Genomic DNA, 18,720 nt, shown 5'->3' with positions numbered 1-18,720 from the left:
GGTCAAAACCTACTCTGACCTTTTGTTACCTGGTTTTCTTTTCTTCAAACTGAATTTGTTGAAAGGGCCCAGCCTTTAGCAATCTGTTTAATCAGTCTCTCTTGCATACTTGTATTTTAATAGGCTAGCATTCTTGTGTCAAATAAGAAATCAAGCTCTGTGGACTCTTTCCAAGGCTGTTCAAGTATTATTGAGATCAATCTGCCCTACATCCCCTTCTCTTTCCGGTGATCATCCAACTCACAAGCAAAGAAATACCTATCACAGATTACAAAACTTAAGTGATTAACAGAGAGATCTCCCTTCCATAATAATGCCATGACTTTCCCTTGATATTTGGCATTTTTGACTCGGATATAAATTAGTCTTGGTTCCCACTGCTATTAGGTGTTGTACATACGTGATGATTTCTCTTCTTTGTCTTAAAATATAATATTTAATTATAGCTTCACCGAAGACTTAAAATCCCAGCTTCCCTCAGGGAAAAAATACCTACAACTGGAGTTTATGAAAAATTGTTAGTTGTAGCTAATCCTGGGTAATAAATTGGATTTTGGAAATCTGTGTGATTTTTAACACACTAAGCTTTTCATCAGGAAGGCAACGCTTACAGAAAATGCCTGTGGGATAATCAGGCAGTAACTTCACTGCCGCACTGTTAAGACAAACACAACTGAGAACATCATTTTTGGAATTTGTTGGATTGTGAAATTTGCTCTCTTTGAAAAGGAAACATCACGTAATAGAGAACAAGTGGCAATTTCTGGTGATTTTGGATTCCCTTGAGCCTGGGATTATGAATTCCCCCTCCTCACTTCAATTCCAATCCTCCACTTAGAATTGTAAGGAACCTTACTGAATTGTATTAAAAAGCCTAAATGACTTTTATTTCTTGTGTCATTTAAGCCAGAATGAATACTACTTAGTCTCTTCTCTAAGAACATGTGTGTACACACACACACACACACACACACACACACACACACACACACTTCTACAGCACTGTTCCACTGGCCAAAAAAGAAAATCAATACACATTTAGCAAATATTTGAGCTGCATTTATGTAAGCAATTCCTTCACAAAAAACAAATTCCAACCCTATCCATTTCAAGGACCCTAAAGGACAGAAGACAACAGCACTTTCAAACTGCTGTTCTAAATGGAGGACTTTTTTTTCTAGATAAAACCCCCAAGCCAATACTCTTTTGTATCAAACCTTCTCCCTCTGTTTCTCATACCTGACTCCAATCCACCTCATTCTTCAGTGCTGTTTATTGAAGATATACCACTTTCTGTAATAAAGACTGCCCTAATGGCTCCTCTTTGTAGGAATACTAGGAAAAACTGAAGGTGTTTTATTTTTAAGGTCATTCAGTCACATAGCTAGTACCTGAGAAGGTTTAACATATCTGCCTGAGAACAGCATCCCACAAAACTTGAAAGAAAATGGTAGTCATTGGTTCACACGTCTTTTTAAAGGCATGGTGGCTACCTGGTCCACTGGAATCTCAACTTGAGTGTCTTCATCTTCTTGGACTTCAGCTGCCCCCCGCGTTTCTGATCTCTCCTCTCCAGCTTTGAAAACGCCTTCATCTGTAATTTGAGACAAACACACAGTGAAAATCAAAATCCAATTGTGACATCATGTGGCTGAATGTTGAAATTGCAATCAAATTCCTAATGATTCTTTTTTATAGGTATTCTGGTTCCCCTTGTATTGGCAAGATTTTTGTCGCCCCCAATTCTTCTAGATTTTCACTGGGAAAAGGTTCAGTGGCCAAAACAAGGCTGACCCAGAGGAGCACGGCTGTGTCCCAGCCTCCCCCTCACCTTCTGGTACTGATTAAAACAACACAATCCTGCACAGATATTTAGAAGGGCAAGATTTCCCACCTAATATCTCTTTTCTCTCCTTCTAGCCATGAAGCAGTGATGATGCTTGGTGCTTGAAAATACTACTTTTAGCAATTTGCCTTTAATATATTAAAACAATTCTCTCCATTCTGAGGAACATCAAAAATATTTTTACTGCAACAGAATCAGAGCTAACTCCGTATCTCACACAAATCAATCTTTTATTTTGCAGGTTTCCACAGGATTTTCACAACATATGTCTTAAAATCCTTAACTGTAAAACCTAACCCAAATCTTTAAGATGTTAGGATAAGCTCCTTCGATTTGTTCTCCTATAGAAAGCGATAAGGACTGTTCTCCATATTTGAAGTCATTTCAACGTCTTCCCTCGTCTTCTCTTCTCCAGGCTAAGTAATTAAAGAATCACAGGACCATTTGTCTTTCTGTCTATCTGTTTGCCTCAGGATAGGTCTAATGCTTCAGTCATTCTCACGGATATTTTCTCTGCCCAGTCATTTACAACCTCCAGGGATGGAGATCCCACCTCCTTCTCTGATAATCTATCGCAGCATATGATTACCCTTACAGTCTAGAAAATGTTTTCATCTTTTGTCTTAAAAACCCCTTCTATTTCTCAAATGGAAACTTCTCTCTCAGAGCACAAATATTTAACACACTCCACATGATAATATTTCATATTGTCCAAGTTGTGAAGTCACTCTTCATAAAGCATAAAACACAACTTTACATTCGCTGAGGCTCAGTTGTATGTGAGACACAATAGGAGCCAATGTGACCATATAAGATATAAATGAGATTCAGATTTCTTTCAAGTTGCTTCCAGACTAACGAGCAGATAGAAATATACACACATCATCAATAAAGTGCCCTGATGCAAAAGGAATAAGGTCTATAATAGAGCCCTGTGGAAGCTTAGGCGGTACGGCCAAGTGAAAAAGGAAGAAAGGAAGGGAGAGAGGAAATACAACCAAACTCAAGTCCTTTCATTTATCCTGGAGAAACCACTTTCCTTTTTAATTACTTCTCTACTATCCTTTTTAAAAACCAGGAATAACAGTGCTGCCCTCAAAGCTGATTAGACATGTTAGATTAATTCACATAGATTAATTCATTTTTTATTGAAGTATAGTTAATTTACAATGGTTTGTTAGTTTCAAGTATACAACAAAGTATCCAGTTACACACACACACACACATATATTCTTTTCCATATTTTTCCATTGTAGGTTATTATAACATTGAATATAGTTCCCTGTGCTATACATTAGGTCCCTTTTGTTTATCTATTTTATGTATCAGTTCATTTCAGTCACTCATTTGTGTCTGACTCTTCGGGACCCCATGGACTATAGCACGCCAGGTTTCCCAGTCCATCACCAACTCCCAGAGCTTGCTCAAACTCATGGCCATCAAATCAGTGATGTCATACAACCATCTCATCCTCTGTCATCCCCTTCTCCTCCTGCCTTCAATCTTTCCCAGCATTAAGGTCTTTTCTAAAGAATCAGTTCTTTTCATCAGGTGGCCAAAGTATAGGAGCTTCAGTTTCCAGCATCAGTCCTTCCAATAAATATTCAGGACGATTTCCTTTAGGATGGACTGGTTTGATCTCCTTGCAGTGATCGATACTATTTTATATATAGTAGCATATATATACTAATCTCAAACTCCTAATTTATCTCCCCCTACCCAGTTGCTATCCTCTTTGACAAGCATAAATTTGCTGTTTGTGTGTGTGTGTGTGTGTGTGTGTGTGTGTGTGTGAATCTGTTTCTGTTTTGTAAATAAATTCATTAGGATCATATTTTAGATTCCACATATAAGTGATATCATGTGATATTTGTCTTTCCCGTCTGACTTAATTGGTCTAATGGTTATGTCCTGACTCCATTGACTCTTATGACTGAAAATGTGGATCCAAAATGAAATTGCAGCTCAGCATATCAGAAGAAAGAATACAGAAAAACAGAAAATGACCACATACTGATGTTTAGCTTGGAGTAAATGCAGAAAGTTTTGGTCACAAGCTCAACAAAATGATTCTTGAGCTAAGAAAAGTACAGGGAAGGACACTTCAAGGGGCAAGGAAAACAGCTTATAATTATTCTGTCCGAAAAGAAGAGAAGTGAAAGGGAGTAATCCAAGCCTATAAAATCAGAGTCAACAAGAAGAGGGTAAGTGGATATTTGTCTCTCCATCAAATTTTGGAACACGAAACTCAACGAAATAATAAACATTACATTGATGGTAGAAGACATTAATTAAATGATAGAAAAATAAATTCCCCTGTACTCACATGTGGAGTTCATAATTCTGAGAATGTGTAAAGGCAGAATAAACTAATTTCAAATAAGGCTGCACATTTTATCAAACGTTATCTCCAAAATGGTTGAAAAAGGAAAATTCACTGTGTTTGACATTCCTTTCTGCCTTCTGAATTACTTGAAAAGACAACAATCATAGTAATCCACACAATGTCCTTTAAAGACAGATGCTGGTCCCGGTAGACTATGACCTATGTCTGTGTCTTTTGGGGATGACATATTTGCATCCGAGTGTTGCACTTGCTTTCAAAGAGACCACAAAGAGAAACCTACAGATACTAAAGAAATATATTGTGGGTGCTCACAGTCACTGAAATGTTTAACTGTATCCAAGCAGAGCTCTGGACAGCTTACAGATGTGTTTTAGGATAAACATTTCACAAGAAAAGAAGACTGAGATCAATAATAACAAATAACATGGAAAGGGCACTGGAATGGGAAAATGGCAACCATGAGGACAGAAACAGCAAGCAGCCAAGTCAACAAAGCTCCGCGTTGTGCACCGTGACAAAACCACAGAACACAAAGGTAAAAGTGTTTGGTTGAGGGGTGGTGTAGGATTTGTTCCTCACCGAAAGGAGATGTGCAAGCCACCTCCTTCAGTAGCACGGAGCAAGAAAGGAAGGTTGGAAATAAATAAACAGTGATGGAAAAAGGAACAGCGAGAAAGTTACTTCATGATAAGAAAAAGGACTTGAATTTTTATTAAAAATGTATGAAATTTAAAATAGAGGAATACAAATTTCTAGTGGAAATTTTTTAAATAGCATTTTTTGATTATAGATTATTTAATATGCATGCATGCATTTTAGAAAACTTGGGAAATGAAGAAAATAAACATCCCATGACCCAGAGATTCTCTCCCCTACCTCTCACATGCTCACACACACACACACACACACACTCATAAAACTGAGATCCTAATATATATATAATTTCAAAAGACTTTTTTTACTTTAAAACCATGTCGTATTTCTCATGTGAGTAAATGTTATTAGAACACATAATAAATTGATGGGTCCATACTGTAATTAATGGATGATGAACCTGGATTCTTGCATATTTCCCATACTTAGAAAAGAAATGAAACCATTAACTAAGCTATCTGTTCCTCAAAAATAGCACTGACCTTCTACCAAGATGACTGGTGGATTGAACATACCCCTTTGTCAAAATCACATATGTACTGGCCTTCCCCTTTACCACTTCAGAACAGTTCTCAAAGCTCCCAGAGACTACCTCCCAGGTTAAAATCCTCAGACTGGCTCAAATAAAATTCTCCACTTCTTTCTTAGATTGACTACTGACTAATTTTTTTCATTGAAACCACTACGTTTTTTTTTTTTTACATGAACATATCTATGATAAAGCTTAATTTCTATCAATAAATTAGGCACAAGAGAATATCTGAATTTCCAGCACCACTCTTCTTTTTTTAATATTTTCTTTTTATTGATTGATTTGGCTGCACCAGGTCTTAGTTGTGGTATGCAAGATCTTTCGTTGCAGCACGTGGGATCTAGTTCCTGGACAGGGATTGAACCCAGCCCCCTGCATTGGGAACACGGTTGTCTTAGCCACTGGACCACTAGGCAAGTCCCCGACATCACTACTGTCGCACTTTGGGGCCAGTATTAAGATAAGGGTTCCTTCTAACACAAGCACTGCAACACCTCTACAATCCATCTGGTAATCAAGAGGGTTACTGAAGTGTTTAAAGAGTGGGATAAGCTGGACAAAGGGCTGATTCACCTCCTGGGCAGGAAGAGGCGGGAGGGCGTGAGATTTCATCGTGCTTCTCACAACAGCATGCAATTTAAAACTTATGAATTGTTTGCTTCTGGAGTTGTTCGTTTAATATTTTCCAATCATCGTTGACTGTGGGTGACTAAAACTGCAGAAGGCAAAACCACAGATAAAGGGAAACTACTGTACTTCATTCAGGGCCAAACCGGACGTTCAAAAATATGACAAACATTCATGATGAGTGTTCAAAGGCATGTGAATGTTCAAGGTGAAAGTTCAAGAGCAGGCCTGAAAACGAGAAAGTTAAAAACAGCACCAAAGAATTGCCAACAAGGCCAAAAAACAATGGTAAAGAATTAGAATGATACAGTGTGTTCCCTTTCTGTAAGTGCCACAGTAAATGGGGCAGATGGGGAGGATAAGTTGGGAGACTGGGACTGACATATACACACTACTATAGATATACATATATATACATAATAGATAATTAATAAGAACCTACTTATAGCACAGGGAACTATATTTAATACTCTTAATGATCTATATGCAAAAAGAACTTAAAAAAAAGTGAATATGTGTTTAACTGATTTACTTTGCTCTTTACCTGTGACTACCATATAACACTGTAAATCAAATATACTCCAATAAAAACAAATTTTAAAAAAGAAAATCACAAAAAAGTCTACTAAACACACACCCCATGGAAGAAGGCAAACATAAAACATTAAAAACTTAAAACACCTGCTTGCAAGGATAGATAACCCAAGAAATTTAAAATTTTTGTGAAAATATTAAGTATTTCAATATAATATTATGCACTTAAAAATCTAACTACTTTCCCTTTATTATGACTGCTCATTTAAACTTGCACAGTAAAGTTAGATCATAATGGCAACCATTATGTGCAATGATTGTATAGGTATTGCTACCAATAGTTCAGATGTCCTAACCACAACTCATTAAGGGTAGGTGCTACCTAGGGTCGGCTTTCCAGGTGGTTCAGTGGTAAAGAATCTGCCTCTCAATGCAGAGTTCTATCCCTGAGTTGAGAAGATATCCTGGTAACCTGGAGAAGGAAATGGCAAGCCACTCCAGTATTCTTGCCTGGAAAATTCCATGGACAGAGAATCCTGGCGGGCTATACTCCGTGGGGTCGCAGAGACATGCTTGAGAGACTGAGTATACAATCCACCGAGAGGAAGGGGTTTAGCCTCTAATGGGACACACAATTACTTTTATCGTCCCTCAAATTTACATAAAAACAGAAGTTTAGTCTTATTCCATCCCAACATCAACAAGTGCCCCTTTTTGTCATATATAGCCTGCCTGTGAAATTTTGGTGCACCAGTAATCATCTTACCCACATTCAAGATTTCTTCTAACCCTTATCACAAGCTTTAACATAATTTTCAACTGCTCATGTGCCAAAGACTCTCTAGTCTATATCAGCCTCTTCATGGATCCCCAAGTTCATATATCCAATGACCTAACTTGACAACTCACCTTGGATGTCTAATGGGCATCTCAACCTTAACATGGTCATAAGAGAACTCTGGGTCCTGAGCCTAAACTGTTCATCCTCTATATTCCTCATTCCATAACACAGTACCACCACTCAATCCCAAACCTGGGAATTCTCATTTCCATCTTGCTTTCACTCCCTATATCCATTCCATTCTAGCCCTGTCAATTCAATCCTTTTAAATACACCCCAAATATGTGGATATTATTTCCAGCTCCACTATCAACTTGGTTCAATCACCACTATTGGTTGGAGGGGCTATTACAACAGCTTGCAAAGTAGCGTCCCTCCGCTTCTACTCTTGATTCCCTGTAGATTGTTCTCCACACAATAGTCAAGTAATATTAACAGATGATCAGAATTACTAAGAAACTCTCTAACACTTTCCAACATACACAGAATCCAGGTTCCTTACCATGGTTTACAGAGATGTAATCTGGTCCTGAAATCCCTTTTAGACCACGTTTCATTTCAGTTTCTCTTTGCCCATTAAATTCCAGGTGCATTTTGTTTCTCCAACAGCAAACTCATTGCTACCTTATGCCTTTGTTGTTTTTACACCTTCTACCTGGAATGCTCTTCCCTCCCTTTTTCCATGATTAGCTGTTCCTTCTCATTCAGATCTCAGGAAACCTGCCTTGTTCCAATTCAAGTCATTCACCACAATGCTCAGTTTTAACTCTCTCACTAGCATTTATTACTAGCTGGTATTTTTCTTGCTTATTTGGTGTCTTAGTGTTTCTCAGTCTCCACCAAAGTGTTGGCTCCAAGAGAGCAGGTACCACACCCTACTGTTCACGGTTCTGTACCTAGCATAGAAGAGAGCCTGGCACACAGGAGTTGAAAAGGTGTTTGTTGAAAGAATGAAGAGCAAGCACTCAAAAATATTTGCTGCATGGAGACAGAATATAAAGACTGTACAACGTAAAAGCCACTGCTGCTGCTGCTGCTAAGTCGCTTCAGTCGTGTCTAACTCTGTGCGACCCCATAGATGGCAGCCCACCAGGCTCTGTCATCCCTGGGATTCTCCAGGCAAGAACACTGGAGTGGGTCTCCATTTCCTTCTCCAATGCATGAAAGTGAAAAGTGAAAGTGAAGTCGCTCAGTCGTGTCCGACTCTTAGCAACCCCATGGACTGCAGCGCACCAGGCTCCTCCATCCATGGGATTTTCTAGGCAAGAGTACTGGAGTGGGGTGCCATTGCCTTCTCCAAAAGCCACTAGCCCGGTCCATTAATTCTTTGTGTTGTTACAGGGTTTTTGCCCTAGTCTGGCCACACTTGGCACTATAGCATTTAAATGAGGAGAGGGATAGAGGGAAGTGAACAGAAAGAAGACTGGCATAAAAGCTACACAGGATCAATACAAATGAGGCTATGTGTGGTGGGCAGAATAATACGCTATCCAAGATCTCTCCACCCAGTTAGTCACTTCGTGTAGCAGAGATGAATAAAGATTGCAGATAGAATAACCGTTGCTCATTAGCTGACCTTGAGATGGGGAGATTATCCTAGATTATTCTTGTGGACCCAGTGTCATCACAAAGGTCCTTGGAAATGAAGGAGAGTGGCGGGGAGATCAGTGTCAGGATGAAGGACCATGGGGTCATTGCTGGCCTGGAAGATGGAAGGAGGCCATAAACCAGGGAATTGCAGCCAACCCATCCAAACCAGCAAAGGGCAAGAATAGAAAGTTTCCTCTTAGAGAATCTAGAAGGACTAAGCCCTTGCCAACACCGTGATTACAGCCCAGTGAGGACCATTTTGGAAACTCTGAGCTCCAGAATGGTAAGATGATAAGCTTCTATGTTGTTTCAAGCCACCACGTTTGTGGTAATGTGTTACAGCTGTAACAGGCAACTAATACACCAACTGCTCAAAACTAATGATCTGGAAGGAATTGCGGGGGCAAGAGCTTTCACAAATCAGCTTTCTGACTCCTGCAGACACCTGCTGAGGGAGGGCAGACACCCCGTTCCTCCTGGTCTGAAGGCACTGGTTAAAAAACCTCCTGCAAGTGTGCAGCCTTCTGTTTTCCTTCTCTGTTATTACCTCCATTTCTCACTCCCCTACAATGTACAAAAAAACACCCACCCCAAGATACCCACACATTTGCCAGAAAGGAGAAAAGGGATTCGATTTTTTTTTAAGTCCTCCCCTACCCTAAAATCTTCGTTATAAAAGCCATTTGCTAACAAACTAAAGAGCGAGGATAAATTTGATACACAATACTGCTTTCATTCAATTACTACACTGAGGATCAAATTCAATGCTTGGATGCACACTACAGTGAAATTCAGCTCTAATCTTTTTCCTTTGAATCATGAATAGACATTTTAGTGTATATTACACAGCAAAGCAATAACAAACACTCTAGTAAAAATAAAAATGCTCCTCAATTATTTTTCACTTATCCCTTATGAATTTTATTGCCTACAAAATGAAAGCAGAGCTGCTGAGGTAGGGCAGTCATGTCATCATCACGTAGTTTGTAATAAATACGAACCTGTTTCCCCTACAGAAATGGGATACAAATGCTTATGCATTTTTAGCCTTTCCACAACTACAACGGCAGAAAGGAAAGCATTTCCTTATTTCAGTGCATCAGTATTTAGTTTAGTAACATTGCAGAATTTTAATATGTTAAAACTGTAAATGTTAAGTAAGCAAAGTGGCCAAATAATGAATGATACGTTCATGTAATTGGTGATAATCAGTATGTAAGCCCAATAATCTTGTTTAAGGCTCCTCTTGTGACTCAGTGGTAAAGAATCCACCTGCAATGTGGGTTCAATCCCTGGGTTGAGAAGACCCCCTGGAGTAGGAGATGGCAACCCACTCCAGTATTCTTGCCTGGGAAGTCTCATGGACAGAGGAGCATGGCGGGCTACAGTACATGGTGTCACAAGAGAGTCAGACACGACTTGGCAACTAAATAGCAACAAAAATCTTGTTTAAAGGATACTTTCTCACCAGATTTATTAAAAATTCTTTTAAAATCATATTATAAACTATAATTGAATGTGTTCAGTATTTGAAACTGATACTTCCCTGGTGGCTCAGACGGTAAAGTATCTGTCTACAATGTGGGAGACCTAGGATCGATCCCTGGGTCGGGAAGATCCCCTGGAGAAGGAAATGGCAATCCACTCCAGGACTATTGCCTGGAAAATCCCATGGACAGAGGAGCCTGGTAGGCTACAGTCCATGGGGTTGCAAAGAGTCGGACATGACTGAGCGACTTCACTCACTCACCCAGAACTTATCAGGACAGAAAAAAAGAAAAATAACAGAATAATGGCCAGTTTTAAATAGTTTCTGGAAATACAAGATATCTATTAAGTGGAAGCTCTACATGTAAATAAGAAAGTTTAGTGTGACCATAAACATTTTACCATGCTTTACTACTGAGACTTTCTCATAAAAATATTAAATTAACTATAAAGTATTGACTTTAAAAAGCAGCTCATTAAACCCAGTAAATTACTGAGAAAAAAATGTGAGCAGCAAGGAGTTTATGGATTTCAGTATATAAGCTAATATTCTAAGAAGGGAAAAGTGCACAGCTCTGTTTATAAGGAAAATCATGCTGTCTTTACCTGCGTCATCAATCACTAGAGGCAGAATTCGAAGTAAAATTGGTAAGAAGGTGACACTCAAATAATGTTCATTAGCTAATATGGTTAATGTGAACTATACTCATATGTGAAATATATTTAATTTCCAATAAAACCCTTCCCAGATCCAGATTGTGGTCATCACAACATCTTAATGAAATTCAGAGAAAGCACTTTTGGAAAGTGGACCCCACATGAAGTTTAGCAAGTAGTGATTTTGAGAAGGAAGAGGGATTCCCATGTGATAACACTTCCTGATGAAGAGGGTACTGGCCAGCCCTTCTCTGATCCTCATAACAACTTGTACAATATCTCCTTTATAGTGCTCCCCTGAATTAAAGTTTATTATCATCAGGCAGAATGAAAAACTAATCAAGTAACAGCTAATGTTCTGAGTACATCTAATTTAGTACAGCCATATAACCCAAATGTTTTTTAATCACTAATCTTCCCCATATGTTTCATTATGACCCATAAACTCAACTGGAAACTCTTTACAGGAACAAGAATATCATAAGTGAGTGATATTTTTCTTTGGAAATTTAGAATATTATATGAAAATAACTTTATCCATCCACTTAAATAGGCTAAGTTTTCTTAACTGCAGCTTGAATGGTATCTGGCTTCTTTCTGCGTTCTGACTCCTACTCTAGATATTATCATCTGATATGCAATTGATGTTTAAATTTGACTATTAACTCTTTGCATAGAGTTAATCTTAACCATTTTGATTATTTTACCTTGACTTTAAATGGGGATAACAAAATTTGCTAAGTGTAGGCAGAAAATAAAAGTAGTATTATTACCATTGATTTCCCCAGATCAAAGGTAATTTTGTTCTTATCCCTTCATTTCTATTTTATTCTTTTTAGATGTTTTAGATTTTCATCAAAATCAGCAATATTCAAAGAACAAAGAATAAAACACACATATATATAAAATATTATAATTCATGACAAAATTATTTTATAATCTATATCAATTTTGATATACTTTATAAAATTCATAACAGATACATGGATCTGAGAAAAATAAGATACTTCTGAGTTGGATTACCTAAGCCAACTGGTATATATAGCTTTCATTTTTTTCATTTCTAATTTTGTAATCATATAAAAATTACACTGCAAATTAGTTTTAGTTTATCAGAATAATTGAATTGTTCCTCATTGGGTCCCAGTGACTTGAAATTACTTAATAAGTGACTTAAAATTCATGATTCCTGTTCTTAATTCTGGCTAATCCAGCTACCTCCAAATGACCTTGTGTATTTTAGTCTGTAAAAGAGCTACCCATACTCAAGTTACTTCTCTACCATAGAAAACGTATCATGGTTGTGGTTCAGTTGCTAAGTCGTGTCCGACTCTTTGTGACCCCATGGACTGCAGCACACCAGGCTCCCCTGTCCTTCACTATCTCCTGGCATGAATTTGCTTAAATTCATGTCCATTAAGTCAGTGATGCTATCTAACCATCTCATCCTCTGCTGCCCCCTTATCCTTTTGCCTTCAGTATTTCCCAGCATCAAGGTCTTTTCCAATAAGTCAGCTCTTCACATCAAGTGGCCAAAGTATAGGAGGTTCAGCATCAGTCCTTCCAGTGAATATTCAGGGTTGATTTCCTTTAGGATTGATGGGTTTGACCTCCTTGCAGTCCAAGGAACTGTCAAGAGTCTTCTCCAACATCACCATTCAAAAGCATCAATTCTTTGGCATTCAGCCTTCTTTACCACCCAACTCTCACATCCGTACATGACAACTGGAAAATCCATAGCTTTGACTATACCTTAGGTTTTACTATCATGGTAATAAATGGCATACTTGCATATAACAGAGGCTTATTGTCTAGTAGGAAACTTAAATGGAAAAATCAGTAGAATAGAATGGTAACATGACTAGTGGTACAGAGACTGCTAAATATGCATAGAGGGGACTACCCTGGTGGTCCAGTGCTTAAGACTCCAAGCTTCCAAGGCAAGGGGCGTGGGTTTGACCCTTGGTCAGGGAATTAAGATCCCACAAGCTGCAAGGAGTAGCCAAAAAAAAGGAAACCTATGGGCAAAGTGAAAGACAACTGCAAAGGAGTAATCAGTATTAAAGAATGTCCTCCAGCTTTGGCATCACAATGATCTGGTCAACTAGGTGAAAGCAATTTTCAGTTCAGTCGCTCAGTCATGTCCAACTCTTTGCAACTCCTGCGACTGCAGCACACCAGGCCTCCCTGTCCATCACCAACTCCCAGAATTTACCCAAACTTATGTCCATTCAGTCAGTGATTCCATCCAACCATCTCATCCTCTGTCATCCCCTTCTCCTCCTGCCTTCAATCTCTCACAGCATCAGGGTCTTTTCAAATGAGTCAGTTCTTTGCATCAGGTAGCCAAAGTATTGGAGTTTCTGCTACAACACCGTCCTTCCAATGAACACTCAGGTCTGATTTCCTTTAGGATTGACTGGTTTGATCTCCTTGCAGTCCAAGGGACTCTCAAAAGTCTTCTCCAACACCACAGTTCAAAAGCATCAATTCTTCAGTGCTCAGCTTTCTTCACAGTCCAACTCTCACATCCATACATGACTACTGGAAGAACCATAGCCTTGAGTAGATGGAACTTGGTTGGCAAAATAATGTCTCTGCTTTTTAGCAGAACATAAAAGTCAGATTATATCGGGGTGCAGAATAAAAGAGTGTGCCTATCAGAGAACAAGGGTAATATGAACCACTCTTAGAAGATGATGAGCTATGAACTGGAGAAGAGAGACCATAGTCATAAATCCTAACTCAGAGGCCTGATGCCACAGAGTTGGACTGTGAAGAAGGCTGAGCGCCGAAGAATTGATGCTTTTGAACTGTGGTGTTGGAGAAGACTCATGAGAGTCCCTTGGACTGCAAGGAGATCCAACCAGTCCATTCTAAAGGAGATCAACCCTGGGATTTCTTTGGAAGGAATGATGCTAAAGCTGAAACTCCAGTACTTTGGCCACCTCATGCGAAGTTGACTCATTGGAGAAGACTTTGATGCTGGGAGGGATTGGGGGCAGGAGGAGAAGGGGACGACCAAGGATGAGATGGCTGGATGGCATCACTGACTCGATGGACGCGACTCTCAGTGAACTCCGGGAGTTGGTGATAGACAGGGAGGCCTGGCGTGCTGCAATTCATGGGGTCTCAAAGAGTCGGACACGACTGAGCGACTGAACTGAACTGAACTGAATAGGGTTAAATCCCACTTCTTCTGACTCCTGCCTTCCAAAGAATTTGTCACAGATGTCAGCACCATAAAGTTGTTGCTAAACCTATGTCCCTAATGCACAAGCATGTCTAATGAAATCCAAGCCTTCTTGCAGGAACCCAAACAATCCCCATTCACCCATGGCCAAGTTAAGCCCAAATGGATCGTCTTCATGTTGATAATATACATGCAGCTGGAACTGTATTTCATGAAAATACCATTCTTACTATACAGACATTTATTGGAGTTTGAACCTTAGCCAAAAATCCTAAAAGGATTACAACATGACAGGCTGGCTGTAGGTTGTAAGGGATATGGGGAGAGAAGCCCACAGGCATCACCAATCCCAGGAAACAAGTCACCTTCAACAGGCATGCCTGAGTGAAAGCATTCTATTCAACACTAGCGTGGTCATTCAGAATCATTTCAGACAAAAAAATTAAAACTCCTTAGCTTCAGGAAACCACTAAGAATTCATGCAAGGAATCTAAAAACCAAGAGAAACCAGAATTGTAAATTTTCAAACTCTCATCTGCAGTTGATCGACTTAAGGTGGAAGACTGAGATCCTGCTTCTAAAAATTGTTCCCAAATTACATATACACCATATAATTAATGGATTAAAACCTAGCTCAGGTATGCAAATAAAAATGAACTGAATTGAATTTCCTTTTTTAAAAAGTTGGTTATTAATCCCAATTATTTCTAAATTACAGTTTTAATCATCTAAGGCCCTAACATTCACTTTCCATTTACTAGCAATAGTATGCTTTAAAATACTATGCTTAAAAACACCAATCCTACTAGAAGTGTAAAGTAAGTATAGTATCACCACTTTCAAAGCTAACCTAATCCTGAGATGGGTGCTAGTGATGCTGTGAACTGTGGTCCTCACTCAGGGTCGTGACATGTACTATGAATGTGCAAATCAGTCTTCCGGAAAAAAAAAAAAAAAAAACGTGGATCAAATCTAATTGACACAGGTAATAGATCTGCTTCATTATTCTTTAAAACTGAGTGAGGCGGTTCTCAATTTAACCCAGCATTTTATAGGTTTGTATGCTTCCATTTGCTTTAGAGAATCAAAGTGAGATCTCTTTAAATGCTTGGCATTTCAGGTGTTTTTATCTGTTCCTCAGCAATTTTTGAAGAGAAAGATAAATTGTTATCAGAGCTAATGCTTTGCTAAAGATATAACTTAGCTTTGATTGGTAGCTAATCTTCCATCTTAACATAAAATGGGAAATTAAAATATACCCAATTTAGCATATCTTTGAAGACACATGCAGTCTACAACTCAAGGAACTGCTGTTAATAAATGGTAGATAAAAACAAATTTTTGCATACATTTTTCTCTGCAATATCTACTGTGTCCCGAATTTTATTTAAAATAGTCTGAGATAAATTCATTTAAATGAGTCTGTTGAACTCCATGTTAAGATGATTATCTAACCACAAATATGTCCATATATCATGTACAAATTTGTATCAGCAATTGATAGACCATCAGATATAAAGTGACCATATATCAACTTAGTACCAAATTTGAGAGAATCAAGTAAACATAAAATGCCCAACCATCAATGGGAAGAGAGCTAAACAGCCTCAATTAATAATGAGAAGTATGAAAATTAGCTACAAAATAGTACTATTTATTATGAAACTATCAAGGAACAAAATTCAAAACAGATCAAAACGAATCAGCCAGTATTTTGCTCACTTTGATTTGATGTTGTTCTGACAACGGGTATTGACTAAATACCCACCAGATTCTGCACTCTTTTCATTTAATGTTGTGACTTAGGGATTTAGTTTGGGTCTATGACAAAAATCAATGTATGCTGTACGTTTGCAAAGATAGAAAACATTCTCCTCTAGCATTTTAACCTATGATTGAAGTTTATCATCTAAGAATTTCACTCCAAAAGGAATAATTCTGGTCCCTTAAGCTAAGGAATGGTATCTTTCAGACATCCTTGCTTTTTTTTATTAAACTGATAATTGACAAATACCAATCATCTACTTGTTTTAATCTTGGAGAGAAAGAACAGAAATAAAGTAATCTTTCATTGAGTTTTTCATTACATTTAATTTTTAAGTAGTTTCATTGCATTAAGACTGGTAAAATTAACTTTCATTTGATTATTATAATATTTCATATATGTGCAGTCAAGATAAAACACAAAGATTGGTAAACCTAAGATAGTATCTATTTTAGGATGAGCGGAGATGCTTACTGTTCAATAAAGAAACTTTTTCTTCTTCAGCATTTACCTAGAGCAAGATGTAAATTAATAATAATGGTAACAATATTAATGGTGATGATCAGCTAATAATTATTGGATGCTTATTAGATGACATTCATCATGCTAAGCATATTACATGTATTAACTCATTTAATACCAAAGCAGCTTTATGAAGTAATTACCAATACTTCCTGCATTTTATATATGAAAAACAGAGGTCCTCTAAAGGTCGTAGGCAGCAGGCAGTGAAGCAGGATTCAGACCTGGCAATCTGACACTAGAGTCTGTGTTTTTAATGGCAGGTTTCCCAATCTACCGATCATGGCTCATTAGTAAATTGTGGCATCAATGTAATGTGCTGCAACTATGTTTTTTTTAATAAGATAGAAGAAAACAGAAAATATATTGTCAGCTTCATGGGCTTGTGATCTATACTGTCTCATAAGGCCCCATTCTATGAAAAGCCTCCAACTTAGCTTAATGGATCTGCGGCCAGCATCTTGAAACTGAATAATTTTAGTTTTGAAAGGAAGTCCAATGAGACAATGCAGCACGTTCATGAGGAGAGGATGTGTGCACGATACGTGTGCCCATGGTTCCCTGTCTTAGGTGATGGCCAGTGAGTACAGAACTCAGGTGGACCCAGGATGCATGGGCGGCTATCAGGACCCAAAGTGAATACAGGATAAGCACATTACGTCTGTATCCAAGAAAGGTGTGGTGGGACCACACTTTCCAAGAAAACCAGAACTTGCTTCCAAAGAAGAAAGACGGCAATGGCCTTCTAAGAAATAAGAATGACCGAGGATAATCCTATCCTACTCTTTCTTACTCATGTTACTTTCCTGTAGTAGTCAATCACTTCTGCTGAAAATGACATAGAAGGAAAGAGAAACATAAGGCAACCCAGAGTCCTGTTCTTTTCAGTCCTTCCTTACTCATCAGTACCCCTAAGGTAGAGAGCGTTATAGAATGTGCACATTAAAAATGAAACAAATAGTTGTGTTAGTTTTATATGGTACTTCCACTGTTCTAATAAGAACAAAATGCGCAGGCAAGTATGAGCTAAGACACACAAATTGTACAATTTTGGTGATTTCATATATGAGCTAAGTGATCTTATACTATAACATTCTGGCCTTGCAGGTTATAAAGGCAAATGGTACAATTCATCTTAATAATTTAAACATCTAAATTAATTTTTCTTTACTTAGAATGACAACAAAAGCAGAATAAACAAAACATTGTGACAAACTGAGAAAGAAAGAGACCATGGAAGAAAGGGAAAAGTATATATTTAAGTACCTTTAACAGCACGTTTTTCCTGCATTTTAAACAAAAGGTCCCACATCTTTATTCTGCATAAGACCCTGCAAATTATAGCGTCAGCCCTGTGCAGTACACATACTGGGGTAACCACTGTTTCACAAAACTTTTATTTCATGAAACAAATATATACAAGCAATATGCAGGGCTTCCCTGGTGGCTCAGTGGTAGAGAACCTGTCTGCCAATGCAAGAGATGCGGGTTTGATCCCTGGCTCGGGAAGATTCCCTGGGGTAGGAAACGGCAACCCACTCCAGTATTATTGCCTGGAAAATCTCATGAACAGAGAAGCCTGGTGGGCTACAGTCCATGGGGTCGCAAAACAATCAGACAATTTAGTGACAAAACAGTATATGCAGGTGTACTGTCTCATGATGTAAAAAAAAGTTTTTTTCATATGATGAGTCAAAGAGAGTTTAAAAAATCACTTCACTACACTAGAGAAAATAAAAGGCATAAAAACGCTCACTTCTTGCCACCCTGGAAGATAGTCCACTTAACAAGGACAATGTAGTTACCTGAATTCCTGCTCCCTGTTACGTTCTGTTTCAAATCTAAACTCCTCCGTTCAATTCCTCCTGCTGCTGCTGCTAAGTCGCTTCAGTCCTGTTAGACTCTGTGCGACCCCATAGATGGCAGCCTATCAGGCTCCCCCATCCCTGGGATTCTCCAGGCAAGAACACTGGAGTGGGTTCCCATTTCCTTCTCCAATGCATGAAAGTGAAAAGTGAAAGGGAAGTCACTCAGTCATGTCCAACTCTTAGCAAGCCCATGGACTACAGCCTACCAGGCTCCTCCATCCATGGGATTTTCCAGGCAAGAGTACTGGAGTGGGGT

General features: G+C 38.5%; 1 protein-coding gene across 1 annotated transcript in view; it reads right to left on the bottom strand.

Annotated features, from left to right (window-relative positions):
* The window catches only part of DCDC2 (doublecortin domain containing 2), a 137,612-nt gene that overhangs the window by 19,326 nt on the left and 99,566 nt on the right, over positions 1–18,720 (bottom strand). The window contains exon 8 of the mRNA XM_005696786.3: positions 1,494–1,594. Within this exon, the coding sequence (XP_005696843.1) occupies positions 1,494–1,594 (101 nt within the window). The remainder of the gene's footprint in view (positions 1–1,493; positions 1,595–18,720) is intronic.

Source organism: Capra hircus, chromosome 18, assembly GCF_001704415.2.
Source record: "Capra hircus breed San Clemente chromosome 18, ASM170441v1, whole genome shotgun sequence".
NCBI classification, from domain to species: domain Eukaryota; kingdom Metazoa; phylum Chordata; class Mammalia; order Artiodactyla; family Bovidae; genus Capra; species Capra hircus.
The sequence above is the reverse complement of the archived record's forward strand: the minus strand, read 5'-3'. Positions and strand labels throughout refer to the sequence as shown.